Here is a 27,991-nt window from a genome sequence, read left to right as displayed (position 1 = left end):
AATTACCAGTTTAAATGATATATCCAAAGTTGTGTGGAAAGAATTTAATATTTGTGTTAATTCCATAGCAGTGCCCACAATGAAGCCTTCAAACCAAAAATTATCCTCTAAGGTGAACAGTGATGCGCTAAGCCCTGAGAGTCCATTTACAAAGAGAAAGAAGCGACACCCAAATGACTCAACACATCATACTGTTGCCATGGTTGTTATATACCGATCCCTGGGACACCTCCTGCCTGAAAACTATGATCCTGACCGAAGGAGCTTGAGGTAAACTTCAAACCTATTTGTGAATTGTGCAGAACCCTTCTTCTGCTTGCTCTGAGTGTGCGGGGAAGGCAGAGCTGCTTTTATACTGACCAAATGTCATCTGTGCTGCAGTTGTCACCGCAGTACTGTCTCTTGTCCTCCTCTGGCACTCTGTGGGAAAATAACCACATCAGTAGTGCCAGCAGCTTTTGGAAACACAGCTGTGTGGAAGGCTGATGGTACATCCACTTCATTTTCTGAGTGGAAGCTACTGGAAATCTTTTATTTGCAGAAGCTACCAAATCAATGCTTTGCATTTTAAGTTTTAGATCATTTTGCTATTTTTTTCCTTCAGATTGCCAAATCGCCCTATTATTAACACACCTGTAGTGAGCACAGCCATTCACAGTGACGGGGAGCTTCCTCCCAACCTGATGGAAAAGCCCATCATAGTGGAGTACGCCATGCTGGAAACGGAGGAGAGAACGAAGCCCGTCTGTGTCTTCTGGAATCACTCCATCACGTATGTATCCTGCTTGCTTTACGGCTGTGCGTGGCAACTGCCTCAGTAGCAGAGAAGTTCTGCCCAGGAAGATAATTCTGGAGGAAAACCCTTTTTTACTCAGTTTAGTTAACTGGCAACTGATTCCTGGTGGAACAGAGCCATGTAATCACTTCCCACCAACCTGAGAAAAATGAAAATAATCATCATAAGTCCTCAAACAAAGGATTAGCCATGTGGTTTCTGACAAACACAGTGCCATCGTGTCTTTCTGCAGGGTTCATTTTCACCCAGCAATAGTAAATCTTCTATTTGCTCATGCTTTTTGCCCACAGGTGTCTATCTGGACAGGCGTAGTCCAACTCCAGTGCCTGAATTCATGGCTCGTCTGAGGTCCCTAAGTCAGGGCTCTCATTGCCCCATGCCGTCTTTTAAGGAGGGCATCTCCAGGGGATTATTCAGTTCTTACATGGGCTGAATCTTCTCCTGTTACACTCCAGTAACTACGGACAGAGTGCATGGCAAGGAGGCACCCACCCTTGATGCCTCAGCCAGGGCCAGTGCAAAAAATTACAAAACCAAGTCTTCATGTTGGTAAAAAGGAGGACTAAGGTTTTGCAGATAAAATTATATGAGTAGAGATTATAAATTTTTGAATCTCAAATTTTTGAATCAAAAGTCAATGCAAAGGCAGTTGCCCTGATAAGAAGCAACTTACCTTTCATTCCATCAACTATTGTGGATTTACTTTCATTTGTTCTAGTGAAAAATTGGAGGGAGAGGAAATACCTTCTTTGGGACCTTAGATCTCTTCCAGTTGTTAGGAAGCAATCCTAATACATAATCAGAACATAACCAAGGAGTATTTGACTCTCTAGGAGGGAAGTGTGAGGGAAACGATGAAATATTCTGAAAATGGCTCATTTAGGTCTTTTGTATTCAGTAAAATTAAAGATACAGACATACTTTTTTTGAAAATGTGAAAAATGTTAAGAACTGTATATACTCGTAAGTGTTTTGTTGGATTTATGGCATTGTGGAAACGGCACAGTCGTGTTGGAGATATTTCAAGGGTGTGGATAAAACAAAAGAAAATGTGTTGAGAGGTAACTACACACTCTGCATGTTATGATTTCACAATATTGTAACTATTACATATATAATGCAATTTTCAACCACAAAACCAGGTGTATAGTGAGAGCATTATATTGTCTGCCCAGGGTAAGAGGAATAGCTGTTACTCGTTTCCTAATGATCCAAAAACTCTAGTAAACCCATGGAAAAATCCATTAAAAGGCAATATCCTGTGCTGGAAATAAAAGAGCAAACTAACCTAGGAAATGTTTGCCTCCTAGTCAAAAGCTTCAGGAGATTATATCATTGAAAGGTTTGAAGAGGCAACAGAAATCTGTTATGTTAGCAATAATGAACTACTCTATTTGCCTGCTTGTGAAGTAGTGTAATTGCTGCTATGTACAGATGATTCTGCCAACTATGAGGGAATGGCAAGTCCTTTTTCATAAATTTTTAAACATTGTATGGGCTTGAATAACTCATTAGCTCTAAAGTGATTCATCTATTAGCTATTTGCTGGCAACTTCAATGGCATTGTTGTCTGTGTTACGTCTTCCTACAGCCACAGTTAAAAAGCAGCTCTTAAACTGCATGTAAGAAAAGAGTTTTTAAAAAGTGAGTACTTTTCAAGAGAAAGTCATATTAAAATTGTTTAACAAATATTTTATTGCTGAATAAAAAAAATCTCCTGTAATATGTAATTAAAAATTCTTTCAGTAACAACAAGAGTATTTTTATTGCTCATTGACTTCAGAATAGAATAATTAATATTGATATAAAATAATTTCTGAAGTCACTGGAGTTAAGCAAGGCTGAACAGGGAACAATTTTTAAGAGAGCAGTTTCTCCCCAATGTTAATACAAGCGATCTCCTGATAGAAAATATTATTTACTCTTTTTAACCTTTTCTTGTCTACTTTTTAGAGGAACACTATGATAAAATCATATTACTGCTGAAAAATATTTCACATAGGAGTTTTACAAGCAGTATCTAAATCTAGGGAAATAGAGATGACTCAAATACATGTGTATCTCTGTGGTTTTTGTATTTTTTTACCTTTGTTACAGCCAGTTTGCTCTGTGCAATCACTTCCCCATATTGCTTGTGTGGTCACTGACCCAAAAGCAAAGATTTTTTTCTCTTTTTTTTAAACTCAAAACAGATTGTTGTAAAACCATAAAATTTGGCCGGCAAAGCCAGGTGTCATATCAGAAACTACTTCAACTGAAGGCTTTTTAAGTTGATGATATTCTTTCAGGAAGGTGACAGCTATAAATATTTCTGTCTTGGTACTCCCAGTCCTCTTTGATTGCAGAGCAAGAGCTGCAATAGCAGCAGGGGGCGAGGGGAGATCAGAGGACGGCTCTCAGAAATGCCTTTTTTTCCCTACAGGATTGGTGGGACAGGTGCCTGGTCCTCCAGAGGATGTGAGCTGTTTTCCAGAAACCAGAGCCATATCGCTTGCCAGTGCAACCATATAACCAGCTTTGCCGTCCTGATGGACATTTCAAAACGAGAGGTGGGTGATGCCAGACTCACGATTTTCGAGGGCTTTGGTGTTCAAGAGCTTTGATTCAGAGCTTGAGCTTGAGCTTTGAACGTGACTCAGAGCGTCGTCAGCAGATCGATCCCATGTTGCAGTATGTCAGGAGCACGTTGCCCCGTGCCTGACAGCACCTGCTGTTGGGTCTGCTGAAAGGAGCTTTCCTGGTTGGTGCATGGTGTAGCTGGCAATGCAGAACTGCGCCAGACTGTGCTGCAGAGAGCCGTGCAGAGAAAGGAGTGAGACAGAGATTACACACACATGGTAGTTGTGGCATCACTTGATATTAGGTCCATCTAGAATTACAGTAGCAGGGACAATGACATAAACACCATAGGTTTTTCAGCATCTTGGAATAGCCTCAACAAGGGCAGTCCAGCATTGAATCCACTGGGATTCTTGCTTAACTCTCTGCTCCCTCTGGGTACTGCCCGTACACACTCAACATGTTGAGTGACTTAAGAGGTGGCATCATCCATTCCTGTTGGTCCTAAAGCAAATCTGTACATTGGCTCAGTAGTAATGAAAACATTGACTTTCTGAGTATTAGATTCGATTGGAGGAAAAGGAATTAAAAACTCCCAGAGGTCCTGTTAGTCTGTCTTTCTACAGAACGGAGAGGTGCTTCCTCTGAAGATCGTCACTTACACAACCGTATCCATCTCTCTGGTGGCTTTGCTGATCACCTTCATACTGCTGGTCCTGATCCGCACGCTACGTTCCAACTTGCACAGTATCCACAAAAACCTGGTGGCTGCCCTTTTCTTCTCTGAGCTCGTCTTTCTTATTGGAATCAACCAGACTGAAAACCCGGTAAGAGTTACTCTGTGCTTATTGCTAGAGTTGTTGTCAAGCTTTCAATCAGAGGGTTCATACTGCGACTTTTACCTGCTCCCATCTGTTTTGCTTTCTCTTCTTTTTTACTTCTGCTTGGCCTCAACAGTCATTTCAAAAACATCAGACTTTTAATATATTCTTGTGTGTTTTACATGATTAATAGCAATACAAGGAGATAGGACTATATCTCCTTGATATAGTCCTATGTCATTTGCAGAGAAAAAATGACATCAGCCCTGCTGAAGGCTTATCCCAGGAACTGAACCCTGAATACTGATTTCTTCCTTCCTTTCCATCAGTATGTTTTCTGTCTTGCTTTGTCTGTTCAGTAGGAGGCTCTCCTGTTTCTCCTGCAGCAGGTAGCTCACAAGCCCAAACGACTCCTGGTGTTGACTGGTAGGTTGTCAACTATGTGTTGCTGTGCAGATGCTAATGTGCATGTTGCACACCCACCATGGCCATTCTGGAGAAACCACTTGCCAGGCATGGGACAGCTTGCTACATCCAAGAATCAGTAGGAAATCTGTCACTTTGCTTTGTGCCTTCCAGCCACAGTGATTGTTGGCTTCAGCCCATCATATCTATTGCCAAAGCTTAGTGCAGGCACCTCCAGCATTGTGCATGTCAAGAAACGCAAGCTATGAATGGACTGAATGTGATATACGCCACACATGAAGTGTGTATGTTCTGTACCTATCTTAACTATGTAGCATATATTGCTGCTAATTCTTAGTAGCACCCATCTCAACAGTCATGGTTACCATGCAGTCAGGTGGAAGACAAGCAGGCAAGGGTTCCAGCACTGCCAAGCTTCACAATCACCTTTACCAGTCAGTAGACAGATGGGGGATGACATGCAATAAAAAGTATGTCCTTAACAGATATGAAGACTATTCAAAATGTTAGTGTAGGAATTATCTGAACGAACACTCTGAAGAAAATTTATGTTCTAGAAATCCTTAACTGTACATGTTTGAATCTAAATTTTGAGAGGGAAGTACAATCTTGAGATGAAAACACAAAAAAAAAAATTAACCACACTGATTCCATGTTGTCCAAGCAGCAGAAACGGGAGAAAATGCCTACATTCAATGGGTATTGTCACCGTTATGATAACACCATTGTGCCTGACCATGTAGCCTCGCTTACTATATAACTTAAGCCTAAAGTGTCACCCCTGATTCTGATATCCATTTGAGCTATAATGCATTTGAGAAAGTGTCTGACCTTGATTTATAGATTTGGTGTGATGGCAGAGTCCCTTACCTCTGTTAGTGTAAGGTGTCGTAGTGTCTCATCCCAGTTAAACATGCTGTCAGATTTTGTCTAATTTCAACTTCCAGTAACTGGGTGCTGTCAAGACCTTTTCCTAGTAAATTTGAGAGACTTCTCTTATAAAAATTGTCTTCTCAGGAAGCTTCTGTTCAATAGTATTTCTTTTGGAAAACTAAATAAAATTAAGCTGCTTAAATTCTTCAATTTCTAAAATTCAGGTTATTCTGTTGCCTTTTTTCTGGGCTTTCTTCCCCCACTTTACCTTTTGGAAAATTGTGAATGCTAAACTGGACAAAGCTTTCCAGCTGGTAGCACCACTTCCAGTCCCATATTCCGATATTCCCCTGCATCAGGAACTCCAGTTATCTGCTGCTATGGTGAGGTCTTCTGCAGTGACCTGCCCTCTGGGATATGGTCTCACATTATGTGTGACCCATGTTGTCTTTGTTTCATAATATACGAGTTTGCGTATTAAAATAACTTTGCCCAAATGAACTCACCTTGCCAACTGATCCACAGCACTCCATGTAACTTGACCTTTCCCATGCCTTCTTGAGGACACCACTCATTTTTCACTGCATTTCACTAGTGGGGAGTTTATACTCTTTCAGTTCTCTGACATGAATACTGAGGAGCAGGGGGCCAAGCCCACATCCCTGCAGGATCTTACCAAAAATTATGCTGTAAATGATGGCTCCTCATTTCCAGATTGCTTTCATAGTATCATGAAGCACCAAGCAAAGGTTTATAAGAGTAGTAAAACAGTTCATTACAGCAATACCACAAATACTAGTGGTCGTACTTGGTGAGATTGTTCTCTTTTGCTCCTTCTCATTTTCATGCTTTGGGACTCATGGTGTGATCATGTCCTGTACTGTTACCAGGACTCAACGAAACACCCCAAACCTTTAACCCACTTACAAAAATCTTTAAGTTACAGAATATATTTCATACAGCAGAAAGCCACTCCTTACAGCCTACCCAGTCAATTTGAGAAGTTAGGAGGGCTGTAAGCCATGTCTGCTTGAGACAATTATTCATCTGTCTGTATGGAATGAGAGTTGTCTAACGAGTCATGCACTGATGAACATAAAGAGGGAAAGAATGCTGGAGCACAAATAATGCTACGCTGCTTGGCACCCAGCCTGGCTTTTATGGGTTTCTGTAAATTAACAGTCACATTTCTGGGTGAGGTTTTAATCTTTCCCTGGACTATTGATAGAAAGTGATTTATTTTCTTTCTTTTTTCTTACCTGAAAAAGGTAATGTTCAGGGCAGAAGTCTACTCATATGCATGTGCCAGTAGGAACAAAAAAAGCCCTGCTTACATAGAGGGAAGAAAGGTCTTTTATTTGGTGAGCTACCTTTTCAATAACACGTGGTGTTATAATAAAGCTGATGCAGTAAGTGAATGCAGAAACTTGGCGGTCTGTATGATTCCTTTACTCGGCAAAGTTCAACAGGGAAACTTACATTTCTGAGCATTATACCATGAAAAACATTAAAAAGTCATGCCAAAATCTGAAAGCAGGGTCAGTGCTGCACGGGAACAAAAGGATCCGAAACACAATGTAAAACATTTTGAAACAAAAATCGAATGGTTACACAAAGTGCTCTTAATTCAAGCTTCTCAGCAGATCCTTGGCAAAATCCTTTGCTTTGCTTCTGAAAGGAGAAGGTTAATTGTGAGATTTCAATTCAGGTGTTGGATGCTTGTGGTCATTCCTGTTTTCACCCATCAAACTGTTAAGTTGGGAGGGAAAGCTGGTTAGCAGATATTACAGAAATGCAAGTCTATGAAGGTCAGAGGTTTCAAGGTGGCCATTTGGTCACAACGATGACTTCAGCTACCAGTTTGCCCACTGTAGCTGTTTCTCCTAGTCACACTAAGGACTCAGTCTCTTTGGTTTCAGCAGGTCCTTCATTTTTGCTACTTTCAGCCTGGCAGAGCTGAGTGATCCACCTTGTACTGCTGACATAGAATAAAAACCAAATCCAGACCTGGGACTGGAAGCTCCAGATCCCCTTATTCCTAGCCGAAGACATGAACTACCCAGCCAGCACTAGCCTGCTTTCTGCTTGTCCTCATGACTTCTGTGCCTGACTGCAAGTGGCACAGCCTCAAGAGGAGGGTAGAGCCAAGCCTTTCTGGATCCAGAATGTCCCACAGCCTGGTGGTTAGGGCGGTTTTCTGCAGTGGACGAGAAGGGGTTAACCCCCTTGCTCAGGCCAGGTAGAACCTAGAAGCCACTCTCCCACTTTGTAGTTAAATACTGTGATTTTGACATTAGATAAAAGATTGGTTCCACTTTTGGGATTTATCTGTGGAGTAGGTGGTGATCTACTTCTGGCTGCATCATTTTAGTCCAGTGATAAAGGCCAGGCATCCTCCATGACTTGTTGATGTATAGGTGTGCAAGGTCTGCAGGGTTCATCATTGAAAGGCAGAGCTGCAAGGACAAAAGAGACAGCCACTGCCTTACCCCATGGATGCATCCATGCTTTTGCTTCTCATTTTGTTTTTAAAAAGAGTCACAGAAAAGGAGCTGTAGATGGAACAGACCTTTTCAGACCTATGACACAGTCACATAGGGGCAAAATGGTCTGCTGATCTTATGCTAGATCATAAGATCACGTCAAATTTTGCCTATTTGTGAGACAGACGTTTCATTTAACTTATAAGAAAATTCCTCAAAGAAAGGCTGGATTTCTTTGGTTAAGGTCTATAGATCATCTGTTGCTCATGTTCAGCACGTTCACTTTTCCTGGGCTGAAGCTTCATGGATTTCTGTCCCCAGAAGTAAAGTTTTTCAGAGCAAGAAGGACTTTCTAAGGGACTGGTCCTAAACTGAAGATCTAAGATCTGTCTCACACCTCTCCTCCACCTCTGCCAAACACAAGGAGAGTTTCTTTTTACTTTTTTATCTACTAATATCAGGCACAAAACATGGTCTAGTTTAAGACAAGGCAAAACTGTACCAAAATAGCACACTTCCTTGGAGAGAGATCTCTCTCTCTGTGGAAAGAATGAAGTAGCAGAAAAACCCATAGGATGGCCCTTGATGTGGAAGTGGGAGACAACGAGTCAGTGCAGGGCTGAAGGTGGCCGTTCTCAGGAGCAATTTGTTGGCTTTGCAGTGAGACCAGTTTAGCAGATGCAGTTAAACACGCTGTGGCTGAATTCAGTGTAGTGGCATTGTGCGGGCAAGACTCGTACACGAGGCCGGGCAGAAGGTCTGCAGCCTCCACAGAAGCATCCACACCTCCTGCTCTGCACCAGGGGAAAGAGTCAGGAGCCCTGCCAGCCCTGCCCCTCTTGTGAGCAGAAGGAATTTGGTCAGAATAGCCAAAATCCTCACCTGTGCAGCAAATATGCACAGAGAAATTAACCACAGAACGTGGCGGGCAAGGGCAGTAACCAAAAGCATGTTGGGTTGATAGGGTAAAGCTGAACCAGACTCAGAACAGGCCACATAATTCAAAACAAAAGCTTTCACAATATGAACAGCTTTTATGAAACTCTGAAAAACTTAATTAATGGCAGTATATTTGTTCTGCCCAAACCTTTTTATTACACTTGCCTTTAGCTGCACGGGGGAGCTGGTGACTCACCAGGTTGTGATTCAGAAGAGCAACTCTAATTTCCCTGCCCTTTCCCTTCTGCAGTTTGTGTGTACTGTGATTGCCATCCTCCTGCATTATTTCTACATGAGCACCTTTGCATGGATGTTCGTGGAGCAGCTCCACATCTACCGGATGCTGACTGAAGTGAGAAACATCAACTTCGGGCACATGCGCTTCTACTATGTCGTTGGCTGGGGCATTCCTGCCATCATAACAGGTACCCTCAACCACTGCAAAACAGCTTCGTTTCCCTTCCCTGCCATCTTCACTGGCCAGATTCAGGAAAGTTACCCCATCCAAGACAGCTATGGGTGCACTCAACTACTGCTGTCACTTCAGTGTTTTCCTGAACCAGGGCAACACTAAATCATATCTAGCAGAAGTCAGCCTGAATTTGGCAGATCTGTGCGCCAAAATTCTGTTGCCCCAGTTGAAGTGATACTGAGGGTTTTACAATAACGTAAACATAATTGCACCTAGATTAAAACAGGACTTGATAACATTGCGTGGGAATAACAGTATTTTTATTTTAACAACTTTGCCTGTAGCCTTCAGAAGTTTTCCTTCCCTGCGCTGCTACCTCGGGATATGGACACTCGGGGAGGTAGCTGCAGTGGCTTCAGCAGCGATGCTGCCCACAGGCCATTACTGCCCTTCACTGGACGTTCCCATTGCCTACCTTTGACCAGCAGTAAATGCTCCCTGAAGGGGATTTCAGCAGTTCTGTTTTACTTGGCATAAAAACGAGCTGGGAATACTCAAGCAGCCTTTTACTTCATTTCAGATACAAAGGCAATAACTTCCAGTTGAGGAAAAGTAATGAAAAGCTAGAGACAGTAATCTTTTAAACTGTTCCAGGGTAATCCACAGGAGCACATCCATCTCAGCCCTCACCATGCCTATTTTTGCAATCAGACATTTCCAGTGCTACCCTAAGCACATGGTGCTGCGTTAATTCAGGCAGACAGCTCCTCAGGAAGTGCGCTTCGCAGAACAGTTGGAGCGGGGTTTTTTGGTTCAACTATTTCAGCATGTATCTGTTGCCATATGGGAAATCAGACCATAGGCAGACAGTTAACTTTTATCCAATTACTTTTATTTTTGCAGATAGCAACATACTGTCAGCGACGGCAGAGGTTTAGATGTCTCTCAGATCAAACAAATAGCTATCACTCATATACGCTTGGAAAAATACTGTGGAACAAGTTAGAATTTTAAAAATATATGGGGTTTTTTTCTATGTGACTTAAGAAAGTGTAATACAGAAACAGAATGTAGGTTAGTACAGGTTAGCGTTCATTCTGGAGAGCTGGTAAGTTTTTTCCATATCACCTTGTGCATATCAGTTTATCCAGAACACAGTGGAAGGTACAGCCCAGAAGGCTCTGCCACTCTAGACATATCTCTGACATTTGAAATAAAAATCGTCCTTGAACTTCTAAAACATTTCAGACCTGTGTAACTTTTATCACTACATACAGGACTACTGCAATATATTTAGGAATGTTTAAGTGCCATCAGATAGTTGACAGCGTCATTTCTGGTAGAAAAGAATTAGTATCATTAAATAGCAGTAAACAGTTTGCGTTTCAGAAGATGTAACTCTTTAGAAGAATTTTGTCAGAAGGATTTTCTGTTTCACACTTAGTTTCTCTCCTGAATTTTAAATTAATTCAGAACTTCTCAACATCAGTATTATGCAATCTAAATATTACAAGTACACCATTTTTACATTTTTCTACTTAGATAGTGTTCTCTGTGATATGGAACTATTTTGCACTTTAAAACTATGAGTTACGGTTCCAGGTTGTCTCCTGTAATTTAAACTCTGAATCTACTGAACTTGCCGTTCATTTAAATGAAAAGTCAGATCCCTATTACTGAGCAAGTCAGAGGATTTTGTGAAGCGAAGGATAGAGAAAACTAAGCCTTTAGTTTGGCCAGGTTTAGAAATCATCTGAAGAGAAAATTATTTCATCATAAATAGCACAATGTGCGATTTCTTGCCCCTGGAAAATTTTGTTACTGTACATATTTTAAATAAGCTTCTTTTATAAATTTTAGATTGTAATATCTAACCAGTAAAAAGCTTCCAACTTCATAACATGATCTTAAATGCAATTTCTTTTAAATTGCTTTATGAGAGAAGGATTGTGTATATTTCTTAATAGTGGAAAAGTCTAGATATGGAAAGGGATTTTAGTCTTGGACATCCAAAGGACTTTTTTGTTTTATTAGAAAGATAAATATCTAGCCCATTTCATCTTTATCATAGCTATCCTGAAAAAAAAAGTGAGCCTACAGTAGCAGTGGCTTTACTCTGTTTTGTTTATATATTTTTTTCTATTTTCCATGCTCAAACTGACATTCATTTCAAGCTGGGACATAATGGTCCTAAGGCATCTGTGATGGGACCAGGCTACTTGCAGAAGGGAACCTTGACCTTTGTGGGGGGGAAAGCAGCAGAATGTTTACACAGGGAACACTCCAGCAGGGAAGAACCACATTTAATCACAGCATAAAAAGCAAATTGCCATGAATAAAAGTAGGGTGGAAGTTGGGAGAAGGCTTACAGCCATCAAAAGAGCGCGGATCTGGAATATTCCTCCGTGGGGAGCGATAGTGGAACATTTTAAATTTGCTTTAAGCTTGCTCATTTTAAAATGTAGTTTGATCCATCTAGGAGAGGGATTTTATGACTTCCTTGCCTCAGGAGCAAAGGGCTGGATTTGGCACCCAGCAAGACCCCTCCAGTTCTGCATGTCTTTGTGGCAACACGCTAACCGGTTGGCATATGTGTGCTGTAACTGCTTTGCCATGGAGACTGCAGTGCTCGTGTTAAAACAGGTTCTTACGTAGCCCTAAAACCAATATCTCCCCAAAAATGGCACTTTCCAAATCTGCTATTTGCTGTGAATACTAAGTGAGGCAATGAGTCAGGAGAGAGATGAGGCTGACCTGCAGTCGCCTGATTCACACGCGGCTGCTGAGCCTGCAGGAGCTCAGAAGGTTCAAAACGTGCCCCACTGGCAGCACCTCCCAACAGCATGCACTTGGCACGCTCCCGGGATGCGTGCTAGTCCCCACAGAAGCCATAGGCAGCCCCCTATGGCTCAGCCGTAGGACCAGCCCCAGGTTCTGCCGATGTCAGTGAGCTATCATGCAGCCCACACGCTTAGTCTGCTCAGGATGACCAGGCTGCAGCATTTAATTGATGTGCCAAAATTATTCTCTATATTACATTGCATTGGCTTAATTCTGCCTTTGGATAAAGTGTTATTTCACATATTGTTGACTCCAGTAAAATTTGAACCGAGTACCTGAAGACTGCAGTTCGTCCCATTTGTTTAATGGAGAACTTTAGGGTAGGATTTTGAGAGTGAAAAAATGTTGCTGTCTGCCAGTTACTTCTAGAGCCAGATGTTTGGTCAAAACGTAGTTTAAGTCCCACTAATGGGGAAATCAAGTCCTGGGAAACAGGCTGTGTCTATAGAATTACATCTGTATAAAATACTTTATGGTCCCTTAATCATTTATAGCTAATTCTTTCTGCATGGCAACTGCTGAAGGGGGTGGTGGAAGGGCCAATGGGAGCAGGGAGGGAGAGCAGTCCTATCTCATTCCACACTTCAGAGCAAACAGATCCAATATCCACTGCTTTGCCAAATAGCCAGTTTAGTTTTCATAGACTGTTGGCTTGTACCAGATGTGAATATTGGCTGTGGGCCAGCTTTAAGCAGCGAGAGTGAAATGCAGCTACTTCTCCCTTTTTCAGTGTCTTTTCATCAAAGCACATGGGCTTCAATTAAAAAAAAGGCGTTTACCAATGCACATGAATTCTCCTTGTGGAGAACGGCACTGCCATCAGCCTTGGCCGCCTGCTTGAGTCAGGACATACGCTCAACGCACTAGGTGCCCCTGATGCCCAGACAACATGCTGCAGCCCTTTACCATATGTCATTGGCCATAGGCCTTGTAGGGATCAATTTCTGTGTCTTGAAGAAGGAAGATCTCTGCAGTATTTTGCAGGTCAAAGGCAGCAATCCCAGTCCATCGCCATATGGGCGAGGTGCAGGTCACCAAATCAGACGGCACTGTAAGTTAGCAGATGGAGGTTGGACTCAGAGATTCCCTTGGAATTGTCCAGGCTCTGAAAAATAAAACAATAAAGGTGTGTTCTTAACTTGATTGCCCTGGGGGCATTAGCAAACTCCCGTTTCAAACAGTGCTGAAAGCAAGGTGAGGTACTTGGGATGGGAGCTCAAAATGAATCCCACCTGAGCTCAAGCAGTTAACTCCCATGAGTTCCCAGGTTCCTTTGTCTCTGGTGTTATTTTAGTGACAGCAAGCTCACAGCAGTTAAGAATGCACTTTTTTTGTAGTATAGACATCTCCTCAGATATGATTCATGTCATTCTGCTGCATAGGCTTATTGAAATTCCTCAACATGTCGCTTACCCTCAAGGCTTCATCACACTGTGTGAGTATGACTATAAAACTGTGCTGAAACAGAATTAATCTGGGACTTGCATTTATTGTCATTTTTATGCAGCTGAACTTTGTTCTGGTAGGCAAAACCTATAATATCATTTGATAGGGAGTGATCAGCGTAAAGGTTTTGATTTGCAAAAGTTTTATTTCAATATTTGCCTTGATTTTGACTTCCCAGACTGTCCTGTTGAACACATTTTGCCATTATCATTTTGTTTGTCAGACAGTGATTTGAAAATGTGCCTGATTATATAGAAGATCTCAGCAGCACCTTTCTGATGTACTTTCTCTCCATTTTGTGACCCAGGGCTTGCTGTTGGTCTGGATCCACAAGGCTATGGGAACCCTGATTTCTGCTGGTTGTCTGTTCATGACACCCTTATCTGGAGTTTCGCTGGGCCCATCGTAATTGTTGTAGTTGTAAGTATGGTGGAGTCGGCATCCTGAGCTGTCTCTTCCTTACTGCTACCTTTTCTTTTATGTTTTGTCAACCGATAGTCAAAATGTGAAGCGACTGTATTCTTTACATTTGAAGCTAATGTACTCAAGCTTGCTTCTTTTGCTTAAACAGATAAGACATGAGCTAAGCTCCTGGAAATCGGAGGGCTGCTTGCCAGTGCCAAGATTGCTTGTGGAGCAATGGCTGTATGGCCAGAAACCTACTTATTTTTTCCTGTTTGCTTTGTTCCGTGTTTGAAGGGTTGGTTGGTGGACTTAGAAAACGAATCAACAAAATGAGCCATAACAAGTCCCTTCATCCAGAAGTCCTAAAGGAATATTAAATAATTCCAATTTCAGGAATTTAAAAGAATTGGCTGGTGTTTAACCTCTCCCTTAAAACATCCCTCAGTAACAGAGCACCAAAAGATACGTATCTGTGGTGTGACTGTATCTTGAATACCAAGTCTGGTCTCCTCATCTCAAAAAGTATAAAGTAGACCTGGAAGTGGTGTGGACTGGGGTCAAAAGTCATCAGAGACATGGGACAGCCCCTGCTGGAGGAGCATCTAAGTGGACTAGGAGCCTTCAGCCTAGAGAAGAGAAAGCTGCAGAGAAGGGGATAGGGAGGAGCTTGTAATAGCATGGTGGCCTGGAGAATATGACCATGGAACCAACCGTTCAGTGTCTTTTCCAACACAATTAGTAGTAGGAAGGGGTAGATTCAGAACAAACAGGATGAGCTACATCGTTGCTCCACAGGGATTTAAGTTAGAAACTCGCAGAAACAAGATAATGGCGGTGGTAAAGCTCTGCATGGTTTCAGAAAGTAACTGAAAGTAACAGAAAGTAATTCCGAGCAATGATATTCACAATGAATGATTAAGTACAAATGCACCACCCCACCTAGTACATCCCAGCTCTGGAAATCAGTGGAGTCTGGAGGAGTATTCAGAGGAATTATTATGCTTGCTCTGTTACTGTATTCTGCTTTGGCCCAGCTGAAACAAGATGCTGGGCTGAGTGGACTCTGGTCTGGACAAGGACAGCCATTCTTGAGTTTTTATGTTTCACTCAAGCCTCTTTGCATAGGGCCATCTTACTGTGTTTCATCCAGATCAAGTCCCAGGATGTTCTTGACTATGTTGGCTTGAAACAAGATGAATCTCGGAACTTTGAGACATGTAAATTGAAGGAAAAATATTCTTGGCACCACAAACCATTTTAGGATAAAATTTGTATTCTTATTGAAAACTGAGCCCTAACAACTTTATAGAAGGAATCATGCTGTTATTTCAATTTCCCTTTCAGATAAACACTGTCATCTTTATAGTGGCAATGAAAGCATCATGCAGACGAAGGCAACGTTCATTTGAAAAAACTGGAGTCGTGTAAGTTTGGGTTAAAAAACCTGTAGAAGAAATTGTGGTGAGGAATAATAAAGGGACGGAATTGCCTAAAAGCAAGTGTTAGCATGGGAAATAAGTAAGATATTTGGAGGAGACAGTCAGCATTGGTAGAGGCGATGGGAGCTGGCTTCACCAGCACTTACTCCTGGGGTTCCCTTGGAGGCTCTGTAAAACCTCCACGATGGTGCTCTGCACCACCACCAAGTGTAGGCAGGAGGAGGGAGGGGAGAGAGAAAGGTCTGGTCTCCGGATGGTATCATTACAGTCCTTCCAGTTCTTTCATCATACTCCCTTACTACACTGTCACTTCACCTCCACCCATGGCATGCCCTGGTAGACATAGTTCTGGGTCTCCCTGTGCTCACCCGTGGCTCAGAAAGGTCTCCCCTCACAAATGCCTGGGTGACCAGCCATGTCGTGGCAGAGACCCATTGAGGTTCCCGTGCTGAGGGCCAGCCTCCCCCCATCCTGCTCCCCGTGGGATGAGCAGAAAGCCTCGCAAGCTGCAACCTGCCGCCTTCCCAAGCTGCTGTGGCAGCCTGTTCCCATTAACGTCTGTTTTGCCCAAAGCTCAGAATTTACCTGTGAACCGAAACATGATTAGCTAGTGGCAAGACAGCCCCCCCCCTTTTTTTTTTTCAAATAGGTAGCTGTATGAGATTTCAAAAGGCTTCTTCTAGCTATTTGTTCAGCCCTGGCTGTTGGGTTAATTTTTTAAGTTTCTTTTTTAAATCTCACTAAACAAATGGAGTATAATTGCTACTTAATGGCAGCTATTTTACTTATAGTACAAAACTTTTGCCACTGGAATTGTGACCATCTTTTGAAAGTGTCTATGGAAATAATGTTTTTAAGCAAACAAATATTCCCCTGCGTGCCCTCAATCCAAAACCTTGGGCTGTAATGTTGAGAAGGAATGTGAGAGTGAACTCAACAAACAGAAATGAGACAGACGTGGCCATTTACCACCCAGATCTTTTCCTCAGAGTCAACAAGGCTGAACAGTATGGGCTTGGCAAACAGCCTGGTTTATTTGAAGAAACCCTTGGAAACGAACTTGAAAAGAAAAACTTTTTTTACCTGAATATGCTAAGTCACTGAGTAGTGCAATGAGAGAGTTGGGAACTGGGAGCTGGTGAACACTGCCCTGATTTTCCCAAAGGTCCTTTCCAGCTAGCAAGTTGTTGGGCACATGGCACCACCCGTGCAGAGAAAGTTGGGCTATTCTCTCGTATCCTGTCGCACTGCAAATGCCTGTCTGTGTTTGCTTTACAGCTCTGTGCTGCGAACGGCATTCCTGCTCTTGCTGCTCATCAGTGCCACGTGGCTGCTGGGACTGATGGCGGTGAACAGTGACGTCATGACGTTTCACTATCTATTTGCCATTTTCAGCTGCCTGCAGGTAAGTTGGGTGGCGTCTTGTCCATGGCAGACCTTGGTGAGCACACTGCTGCACCCAGACCTCCAAAAACCTGCTAAACGTGTGCTGACTTAAGAAGAACAGAGCTGTCAAGTACAATTTTTGCTCTCTTTTCTTGAAGAGAGGGTTCTTTTCACCAAAACCATAACTTTGAGTAATTGCATCTCTCACTTTTAGTCATTCTGAAGTGCTCTACTATTATAACCTGTGACAGATAAATAACAGAAGGCAATTACACCTCTGTTTTTCTCGAGACAAAAATCTTTGTTACTGTCTTCTGCCTGCTCATTGTTAACAGTTGTTCTGTTGCTACGGCAAATAAGAGACTGTTTTATTTCACCCAGTGGACGGCTCCAAGTTCAAGGCTTTCACAAATTAAGTTACTGTTTAAGGAAATGAGCCAAATAATGATTTTCAAATACAACTCGTTGCATTAGGGATTTACTGGGTTGCCTGTCCTAGTGTGTGCAATTGTTGATTAAAGATGCAGAATATAGTTATTTGTAGGAGACCTGGCATGGAAGTAGTCAAGAAGCTTCATGTTGGTCACAAGTTGAATGTGACCAAAGATGACAGTAACTGTCATGGCAAGTGCCTGCAGTATTAAAACAGCTACTGCTAGCAGGCCACTCTTGTCAGCTGCAGCACAACAGCCACAAATTGCAACCAAATTGAAAAAGAAGTCTGATGAGTCTCCTCTGGAGATGGATGTCCATGCCCTGGAAGCACACCAGATAGACCAGCCTGGAGCAAGGTTATTTTGCCACTGCAACTGGTGTGCTCTGAAATAAATACATCTACTCAGGCTGTAAAACCAGGCTTCCACAAGCCTAAAATAAAATTAAATTAAATATAAACCTGGTGAGAGGGAGGAAAGTCAGCAGCTGGAATTCTCCAGACTTGCCCAGAGAGGCACAGTGGTATGTGGCGTTTCACGTCATTGCCTTCTTTGAACTTGTATTTTTAAAGAGACATTTATGTGAATTTTATTAATGAATAATCTTAAAGTGCTAATGCCAGCTAAGATCACATTTGATTGAATGTTTAGAAAGTAAGCTTGAAGTTTAAAGTTTCTCTAAGTCAATTGCTTTGGCTGAAATCATGAAATGCAGGCATCTTGTGATGTTGGTACAGCTGCAACTTCATGAATGATTGGCTTCTATATACTATATCTCCAACCAAAATTGATAACAATTTGGCAGCTGCATGAATTCCCTCAGAGCAAATACATCTGAAGGCACACACGTGTGTGCCCTCTCCCCCCGGCGAAAGCTGTTAATGTGTGTTCCTGGCAGCCAACAACTGCCCAGCCCTGAGGATTTCAGCGATTTTCCCGCCAGGATGTATTGCTGAACCAAGGAGCATATGGGGCAAAAGTTGCGACCTCTCTGCCCCCAGTATCTCTCCCATGTTTCACAAGGCTTTCTAAAGTTCTCTAAGCCACAGTATTAAGGACACCTACCACAGAAGTTCCCCGTTTCCAGAGGCTTTCACTAAAGGCTGTGATATTTTTTATGTGCTGCTATTGATTTTGTCTCATCATCGGTGTAAAAGCTCTAAAATCTTAATGCAAGTACAACCCTGAAACTCCCTGTGGTGTCTTCCAGTGGGACATTGAGGTCCCCATTAGATACTTTGAGAAGAACATTTCCTCCCAAACAACAAGGGAGGGTGACACCTACCACAAGCTCTGCTCTGTAAATCCTGGAGGAACACATCATTGTGTATGTTTTCCCAGGCCCTTTATGCACATTTGAATGTGGAGGCAAATTATGAAGAAGTCCTGGGAGATCAACCAATGCCATTTCAGTCGAAGACAGAAAATGGTTATTGCTATTGAAATCATGGACTATGAACTAGAATTCAGGAGTTGTTTCAAAAAGGCTGTTCTCTACTATCTGTTTGTATTTGCAGTTTGGTAGTAATGAATCATTTAGATTTATTCTTCCTCTCTCTAAAATGATCCAGGGGCTGTTCATTTTCTTCTTCCACTGCGTATTTAACAAAGAAGTCAGGAAGCACTTGAAGAACACTTTAACTGGAAAGAAACCTCTTCCAGATGATTCCACTGCAACAAGAGCTACATTATTAACTGTAAGGAAAAACACTGGGAAAAAAACATCCTCTTGCTGGTAGAAGTTACCTAAATACACTTAGAGGTGGCTTGTCCATAGTTAACGGAATTGTCTGATTTATTTCAGTGACTTGTACGAAGATTACTAATGGCCTCTCTCAAAAGTTTTGATTACTGTTTTAATTAAAACTTTTGAGAGGAAATAATTTTTTTCCTTGGCATCAAAAACCACCTGGTTCCGTCAAGACTTTTAATGCGCTTGTGAGTAACGTGGGTTTTTGGTAGGATCATTCACTATTGCTTTGTGTCTTTTTTTTTTTTTTCCCTTCAGCGATCTCTGAACTGTAACAACACATATATAGAAGAGCCAAATATGTATCGCACAACTATTGGGGAATCCACTGTCTCCCTAGAAAGCACCGTCAGGTCAGCCAAGAGCCACAATAGCTACCTTGCTTATATTCTCAGGTAATCAGGTGGCAGGTGCATGGCTTCCAGGTGCTTGCCTTTCCCCTTTCATTGCTCTTGTGGAAAACAGAAATGTTTTGGTTCAAATGCTACTCGTTTTATGTCTTAACAGTTCTGTTTTATGTGACTGTCATTTTCTTCCATGCATTTTCTTTTGCATGCATCTTCGGTGGGGAGTTCCAACAGTGCAGTGGTTAACATAACTATTAGGTTAACTACATGGGCCATGCTGCTTGCCTGTTAAAATTCAGTCATGTCTCAAGGAGTGGGATTTAGCTTATTAACCTCAGGCTTTTTCAGATTGTGATTCATGTGGCCAAAAAGGCAGACAGCTACATTAGGATAACCTATGTCTTGCTGTAAAAGTGACCACATTGACAATCAAGCACAGGCTGGCTAGCGTCCACTGCAGCTGTCTGCCTTTGACCAGAAGAATCTCATCTGCATGTCTGCCTTGTTGTTAAGAACAGTAAAGTGACCAAGGAAGTTGTCCCCTGTTTTTATTCTCTAAGGGATGAGGCTGCTCATAAGCTCAGTGGATCCTCAAGTCAAGCAAGGGCTGGTCAGACTGAAGCAGATTCCTCCATTTTTCATAGGAATCCATCAAAATCCAATGGTAAGAATTATTTCTAAATGCTTTGACCCAGTTGTGCACCTTTTCCTTCTCAGCACTTTTTTCAGAGGCTTCTATAATAGGAAGAATAGTTAGTCTGACTTGGTGTGTCTGATTCTCATTATGCTCTTGGCATAACGAGCTATGCAATGGTTGTTTTACTAGGAAATCCTGGAATGGAAATATCATGTATCTGCTTCTTGTGATGGTTCAGTTTTAATCTGACAGCTGTCACAGCTGTTGACAGTTTCTGGCGTCCCCTTTCTTTCTCACAAATTATGTGCTGTTGCTCTTGATTTTTAATTGGAGATCTTTTAATGTTTGAGACCTTGAGGCAATATCCTCTTTTACTGTTATGTGTTTTGTACAAGAAAATGAGAAGTGTCTCTTGCCTGACTTCCTTTCATTTGGGGTCTTGATGTTAACTTTTGTTGCCTTGTAGCAGTTTTTAAGAGTGCATTTGCAGATTCTTGATACTTCTAGGTACCTTGGTTTGCCTGTGTGTTGTGTCGATTGAGATCCTGTGGAGTTACTGTTCTGCATATTGAATAGGGTAAAAAGTGTCCATTCTGTTCTGCACCTCCCATGCACATAAAAGGTCCTGCCCCCTAGCTGAGCATGCAGTTGTGTTTCCCATAATGACTTAGATGGATGCCACAGGCCTTGTGAATTAATCCTATGTAAGCTTACAGGTATAAGAGCTCGTCCCTGGCATGGCCTGAACCAGAGGCCTGCCTTTCCTTTCTCCTTGTGCATTTGTCAGATAGATTTGTTCAACTCCTGTTGGCACTCTGATCACTGTGTTTTCCCTTTCTGCATTTGTAGAGCACGATTCAGACTCTGACAGCGAACTGTCCCTCGATGAACACAGCAGCTCTTACGCCTCCTCCCATTCATCAGACAGTGAGGAAGATGGGCTTGAGACAGAGAAAAAGTGGAACACGTCCACTTCCAAAAACAATGAACGTGGCCCGCTCCACAGCACACCCAAAGGTACTCCCAGTGCAAGGGGAGAGCAATGGGCTTATTCCCTTCTTTAAAATAGCTTTAGAGTAGATGGGACAATTTTGCCAGACTAGCAATACAATTGAGACAGCATCCCTACCACTGTGCCTTGCTCTTTATTCCTCCCAAGGGCTTGTTCACAGGGGTGACTAAGTGCAAGTAAAAGGACGCTTGAACAAATCTGCGACTTACGGTGCTCAGACAGACAGCAGTCAGTGGGTTTGCAGGCAGGTGCTACACAGCCAGGAAAGTCTCATATGAATGAAGAGGAAGAGGAGGAAGGAGCTGGTTATTCTGAGGGCAAGGGGAAGAAATAGCTGCCTCTCCTCATGCAATACAGGCATATGGATTTAGTGGGGTTGGGGAGGTCATGGACCTAAAGAGTGGGAGGTCACTGGCCATTGATATCGATAGTGTGTGGCAGAGTGCAGGCATTTCTAGGCACAGTTCATCTTGTCCTAAAGATAAGTCAGCTTAAGAGTGACAAATGTCCAGGCTTTGTGCTGGCGCTCTGCATAGACCCAGCACGAGATGCCTCAGGAGCCCTCAGCCCTCAGAAGCCAGCATCCCCAGGGAGCGGGTGGGATCACCGGCCCTGGGAAGCTGAGAGAGCAGGTTTGACTCACACCTCTCGGTAACAGAGCCAGCAGCCTCGCTCTGGGAAGGGTTTTGACACCCTGCCATCCTACCAGGCGTGTTTTATGGGTGTTGCTGCACCCCGAGGGCAGTGCAGTCCAGCAAGGATCATCTGAAGCATTGCTCTGGTTTGACACAAAACTCCTCCCCAGCCACAGGGAACAGGACTGGCTGGGCAGCGGTTGAGAAAAACTATCAAAAGTGTTTTTCGAGCTAGTGTTCTTTTGCATTGCAGTTGATACCCTTCCCAATCATGTGAAACCCTATTGGCCCACAGAGTGCGTAACAGCCAGCGACAGCGAGGACCTCAGCGGGAAACAGAAACTCAAAGTCGAGACCAAGGTCAACGTAGAGCTTCACAGGGAAAACCAGGTGAACCACAGCAACGAAGCGCCCCAGGACAAGGAGAACGAAGGGCAGCAGAAAGAGAACAGACCTCTGTCCAACCAGAATAACCAGCAGCCAGAGCAGAGGAAAGGTAGCACAGCCAACCCAGCCTCACAACTAGACTGGGAGACCGGGGGTTAATGAGCATTAATTAGTTCATATGGTAGCTCTATTAGGGAAGAGCACTTTCCAAATGGCTCCAACCTGTGGAACCAGATACACCACGGGAAGCTAGCAGGTAGTTGCTGAAGTCTAATATTTCGGTTTTGAAATAAAGTGACAAAATAGAAGTCTGATTAAGAAATATAAAGTGTCACTTCTTGGCTGTGTTCAGCTTGATAAATGAAATTACTGATACATTTCAAAATTACCATTATTCCCTCTTTTCTGTAACAGGCATCTTAAAAAATAAAGTCACCTACCCTCCCCCACTGGTGGATAAGAATATGAAGAATCGACTGCGGGAAAAGCTATCGGATTACAATCAGACCACGATCTCATCCAGGACTACTTCCCTGGGGACAAATGATGGGGTCCGCTCTCCCTCAGACTCGGGGGTGACAGTAAAAAATGCTCGGAGGGAGCAGTCTCGAGACCAGCTCAACGGCATGGCCATGAACGTCCACGTGGGAACAGGACATGCTGACACCTCAGACTCGGAGTAAGTGCCACATTGGGATGCCCTGGCAGACCTCCTGTGGCTCTGGCCTCTTCTTCCGCTTTCCAGCCCCAAACTCCCAATGAGCAAGGATTTCACTTGGTGACTGGACCAGAGTCCTTCACCAGTGACTGTCCTGAGTGCTTGTCCCTACCATGTCCGCAAGCCACAGTGCTTCACTGGTGAAAATGCCAAAACCAGGTATCACGAGCAAGGTGCCATGACAGACACCTGTCACTGGTCACCCTGGCGTGCTCTGAATTGGCAAGCTGATGTGTTACTGGCATGCTGGGGAATAGAGCAACCTAGCTCTGCCCCGTCCCCCTGCTGTAGGACTTGCTGCGCTTGGCATGGTGACCCCTGGTCACAGCGAACCAGGCTCCCATGTCCACACAAATTATCTATCCCCTCCTTGCCTAGTGAGCTGCTCTGGTCATTGCCTTCCCCAGCCCATCACCAGGACAACGATGGGCTGCTTCTGCTCCCTCACACTGCCAGGCATCCAGGACGGCTCAGTAATGCCCACCCATGGCCCCAGGAGCCGTGCGTGCCCTCAGGGGTGCTCTGCTCAGGACTACCCCCTGCTCCTGCTTCTCTGCCTTCAACCCCACTTCACCTTCACCCCCCTTGGACCATGGGAACAGTTTTTTTTTTCCTCTGTTTTTCACTTGTCCTCCTCTTTTGCAGCAGAGAGGGTGTTTGGGGCCATTAGGGACCTATCACTAACAGGGTACAGTTAATTATAATGTGGCCAGTACCAGGCGCCCAAGGAAAAGGATAAGTTCAGGGCAGACATGGAGCAGCACTTCTTTACGCGTGTCCAGTAAGACCAGCAAGAGCTGTTGTGGTGTTTGGCAGCCAGCATGGAGGAGGGAGGGTGGGGGCAAGACCCCAATGAAGAGGACCTCTGAGGAAGCCCAGTGTTTTGGGTGGGAAAGGCGCTACGCTGTGGGGAGCATGGGGCGCATGTCCAGCTGGGCAGAGGGAAACCATTGCTGGGGCAGGAGATCCAAAGGCTGCAGAGAAGGTGCCATGTCAAGCTAGTGACCCTAAATTACCAGGTGCGTGATTCCCACCCGCTGCATGGCGATCGGTGTGCATATTTGCCATTGTAAGCTAAATCAAACATTAACAAAAGGCTGAGCAAGCTTTCAGGCAAAGGGTGTTCTCAGAAACCTCGTTATTCGTCATAATTCTCACATTTAAAATGAGGACAACAACATAAAGTCTGTGCAAAGATTTTACGCACGTAGTCTTCCTTGTATTAACACAAATAATAGTCTCATTCTTTCTCCAAACCAAGAGAAAATTTCTCACCCAGCTTTAACTCTGACATTCTCCCATCATGCTTTAGACACCCATGTTGTCTGGGTGCACAGACTGTTCCCAGCTCACTATAAAAGTACGTCTTTGAGTTGCTGGGAACTGGCTGTTGAAATATATCCTGGTTAGCCAGGAAACAGAGATGTCTTTAACAAGCAGTAACTACTTCCTGCTACCAGGTAATACATTCATCACTGGAGAATAACTGGCCAACTTGTACTAAGCAACGGTTATCTCCGCACCTTTTGTGTACCATAAAACTCTGCTGTTTGACAGCAGAATGCATGAATCTGTCTGACATACCAGGTTTCTAACAGCTTGTAAGATTTGTGTGTGAACGTCACATCTTCACCTAAGCGTTAGCCAAATACAATAACCTAAGCGTTAGCCAAACTCCATAGAGTTTCCTCTAAAGAGTGCACCTCTTGTGTACTACCTGGAATTGTTTCTCCCAGCTGGTCTTCCCCTCCAGGGCAGCATCCCCCTTGCAAGCATTGGACTGGCAAGGCACGGTAACTTCACGGAGCATGAGCCCTTACTAAAAAGGATTAGGTGGTTTTCGGGTGGACTGGTTTGCCTGTGCCTGTTTAACCCTAAGCCTGCATGATTACTTCTTCTCACTAACAGAGGCAGTAATGAAACTTCAATTTGAACCATCAGGAAACTGTGATCGCTGCTGCGCGGTTCTGGACTCCTCACCGCGGGATCGCTGCCTGCCCGCCTCAGACTTCGTCAGAGTGGCTGCGTAGCAAGGAGGACGAGGTGGGCATTGGTTCCCACATGGTTTCACGTTATGGCAGACTGCTGACTGCTTGCGGCGGAGGCACAGTGCCCTGATGCACCTGCGATAAGGCTGCTGTGTGGTACGCTCTGCGCGGCATGAACCCATGCCAAAACGCATGGAAATGGCCACAGGGATGCACTCTGAGGGACGGATACCTGCTCGCAGTGCGGACAGTGCTGCAGGGATTGCTTATTACTGGGGAGAACCAAGGAAAAACACGTTATTATCACAGTGGATGTACAGTAAGTCAATCCATCAGCCTTTAGACAAGCACCAGGAGACGTCTCTTGTGGAGTTTTGTCTGGCTACATTGTGAACCCTTCGGCTTGCTGGGCTCTAGGGAGGAATATCCCAACAAGTGTCCTTTTGTTTCTATGCCAGCATCTCTATCCACCCCTCTATGGACATGTTGTCTTAAGAAAAAACAAAAATCCTTTATATATATATAAAAAGTGTAGATACTTTTATATATTTTGTATGGTGTTGCTAAAGAAAAAGTTCCTTTGTATATTTTACATTTATACTGATCTTCTTAATTTGATAATAGGAAAACAATTAAAAGAGGTTTTGATATTTTTTATATGAACATTGCACAATCTTACTTGAATTTGGCATTTGATAAAGTAACTGAGGTTTGCATGGAAGCCACCTTAAGATGCAATGCAGTTTGCAAAGGAATACAGTAAAGATTACATCAAAATCCATTACTATAAGTTCTGTTGACAGATTTTGGAACACTTTAGGGACACAGTATGTTTTTTTCATAACCTTTTCTAAAACCCACAAAAAATGTTTTCTTTTTTCATTTCTTGGTGTTTTGACCTCTTCTCTCAAGTGCATTGAAATGTTCAGCAACTGAACTTTAGGACTAAAAATAAGTCATATCTTCATCTAAGATTTCAACACAGTCCTTGTCTGGAAGAAGGCAAATCAATATTTCCCTTACCAAGAACAAGAAAACAAGTGGTGTCATTGTATGGTAGGTTTTGACTTTGGTCTGGCTCTGCAACAAACCAGTGCTCTGCATGTCCCAAGAAGAGGGCCCTCCTCCCGTGGGGCAAGTTCTGCCTCAGGCGTAGTATTTTATTTTACTGTTAATTTCTTTCCCACTGGAGCCAGCACGTTGCTAATGAAAGCAGAAATACGAGTCTAAGGATGTCCAAGTTTCACTGCCCAGCTCTTTGACAAAGCCCTGGCCTTCCTGGTGTTTCAAAAAGCACATGGAAGGCTTAAGGTTTCATGTTTCCCACAAAATACGCTGGTTTCACAAATATAGGAAAGTTAAGCATGGCCTGTCTGCCATCTTCACCTTCCTGCAGTGTTTACAAGAAAAGGAAAAATAAGATGTGAAAAAGTTTGCATCCAACAGCGTGGGGCAGAGCTCTGCTGGCGGCTCCCCGTGGTGGGAATACGCGACTCGGAGGGCAGCAAAGGTGTGGCTGTGACCTGCTCTCTGCCACCAAGGCTTTCAGGGGCTCCTCGCTCGCCGTAGCAGTCCTTTTGGGAAAATATTGGCTTTCGTTTGTGTAACTGTGTGTGAAAGGGAAAAAACAGAAAATCAGGCTAAATAGAATGCAGGAGTTGAGGAAAAAATTAAATACTACATACTGTAATCTTGGTTTCATTATATTGCTATGCATTTTCAAATGTATCGCGGAGGCCTTTGGAAGGGAGAAGGAGGAAGGATGCTGTTCCTTTAAAAATTATGCAACATACTGTGTGACATTTTCTGACTGAAAAAAGTTTTGAATGTTTTAAGGGTCTGGCACTTGGCTGTGTGCTCAGGCATTGTGTATAACCCACGCTAGTTGTTTTTACATCTGTGTATGTATATTTTGTCCCAGTGAGATGTAGGTAGTTTTTATTTTGATCAGAATTGTTGCAGTAAATGAGGGTCAGTTGTATTAATGACAAAAAAATTAAAACCTATTTTTATGACTTTTTAAAAGCTTTATGGCAGATTAGACACTGGAGGTTGTTTTTTTTTTTAACAAATGTGTATTTATTAATGTGCAGAACACTGGAATTGCAGCACAGATGGAAGGAGAATTTACAATAAATTAAGACTTTTTTTTGGACTTGCATTCTTCCTCTGGTGGTTATTTTAAGTGCAGTACAGATGCTGAGGGTCCAAATAGCATTTCCTGGGGTTTAGAAAGTAGCAGGAGGGGGGACACACAGGTACCCACCGCTCTTGGCGAGGAAGCAGAGGCTGTAAGGCATCAGCCGCCAGCGCTGCTCCCTGCGGGATGCTTCCAGCCCCGGGTGCTGTCTCAGGGGGGGTTTGCTCCGGGTGGACAAACGCACAGACATAATCCTCCTTCCAGCCCACTGCCCTTTGCTGGCACGGGGTACCACTGCGTGCACTGCATTTTGGTCCAAGCCTGCGGCATTTCTCACACCTGGGAAACGGTCCGTGGAAGAAAAGCACCCTCCACTAACCCGGAGCAAAGCGGACTGCCAGGAAAGCACTGGGTTTAGAAAACAAGGTTTGGAGAGGAGCTAGAGAGGATGAGGCAGCCAGCCCAGCCCATGAAAGCCTGCAATGCGAAGGACCTTTTTGGACTTTCTTGGCTATGTTCTTGGCTTTCTCAAGCCAACTGAGGCCAAGCCATGGTCTTGCTCACTCTGTACTTTTCAGGCTGTCGTGCAAGTCTTCGTTCACACATCTCACGAGGCACAGGAGTGACCTGCACGTGTCTGCCAGCTTTCTGGAAATAAAAGTATTTCTCAGTATTGTCTGGCCAGCTTTTCCATAAATGTTTCTAGGCATTAGGCAATAAAGTGGGAGGGTGTGGGGTCAGGGGGAGAGAGCCTGGTTACTGTCATGATTTAGGGGCAAAAATCAAAGACAGGATCTTCAATTTGCAAACAGCTCTGCCAAAACTTGCCATTAAACAAACCTAAGCAATTAGCCTAAAGGCAAACTGTTCTAAATTTTATTGTACAAGTTCATTTTTTGGTGGAACACTAATACTTGAGTGTGTTCTCAAGTATTAGTTCACTTTACTGTGAAAAAATCATAAATAAGCCTCAGGCTTTCATGTAAGCAGAATAGTTACGGGACAGACCAGCCCGTGATCCTGTCTCCAGTAACGGCCAACATCAGATGTTTACGAAAAGAGGATTGTCAGCCACACGTTACACAGTGAGGTGGCTCCAGCAGGGTCCACAGCCCCC

The 27,991-nt window shown here is 43.5% G+C and overlaps 1 protein-coding gene across 1 annotated transcript in view; it reads left to right on the top strand.

The window, feature by feature from the left end:
- Window positions 1-26,969, top strand: part of CELSR1 (cadherin EGF LAG seven-pass G-type receptor 1) — a 174,246-nt gene extending 147,277 nt beyond the window's left edge. The window contains 15 exon segments of the mRNA XM_072860119.1: window positions 69-270; window positions 605-772; window positions 3,219-3,345; window positions 3,982-4,182; window positions 9,148-9,322; window positions 13,904-14,016; window positions 15,346-15,425; window positions 16,719-16,845; window positions 18,832-18,957; window positions 19,269-19,405; window positions 19,918-20,021; window positions 20,844-21,011; window positions 21,895-22,137; window positions 22,443-22,707; window positions 24,655-26,969. Coding sequence (XP_072716220.1) covers window positions 69-270; window positions 605-772; window positions 3,219-3,345; window positions 3,982-4,182; window positions 9,148-9,322; window positions 13,904-14,016; window positions 15,346-15,425; window positions 16,719-16,845; window positions 18,832-18,957; window positions 19,269-19,405; window positions 19,918-20,021; window positions 20,844-21,011; window positions 21,895-22,137; window positions 22,443-22,707; window positions 24,655-24,679 — 2,261 coding nt within the window. The 3' untranslated portion in view covers window positions 24,680-26,969.
- The last annotated feature ends 1,022 nt before the right edge of the window (window positions 26,970-27,991 follow it).

The sequence above is a fragment of the Ciconia boyciana genome, chromosome 1, assembly GCF_034638445.1.
Source record: "Ciconia boyciana chromosome 1, ASM3463844v1, whole genome shotgun sequence".
Classification (NCBI taxonomy): domain Eukaryota; kingdom Metazoa; phylum Chordata; class Aves; order Ciconiiformes; family Ciconiidae; genus Ciconia; species Ciconia boyciana.
Note: the sequence above shows the minus strand (reverse complement) of the source record. Positions and strands in the feature narration are given on the sequence as shown.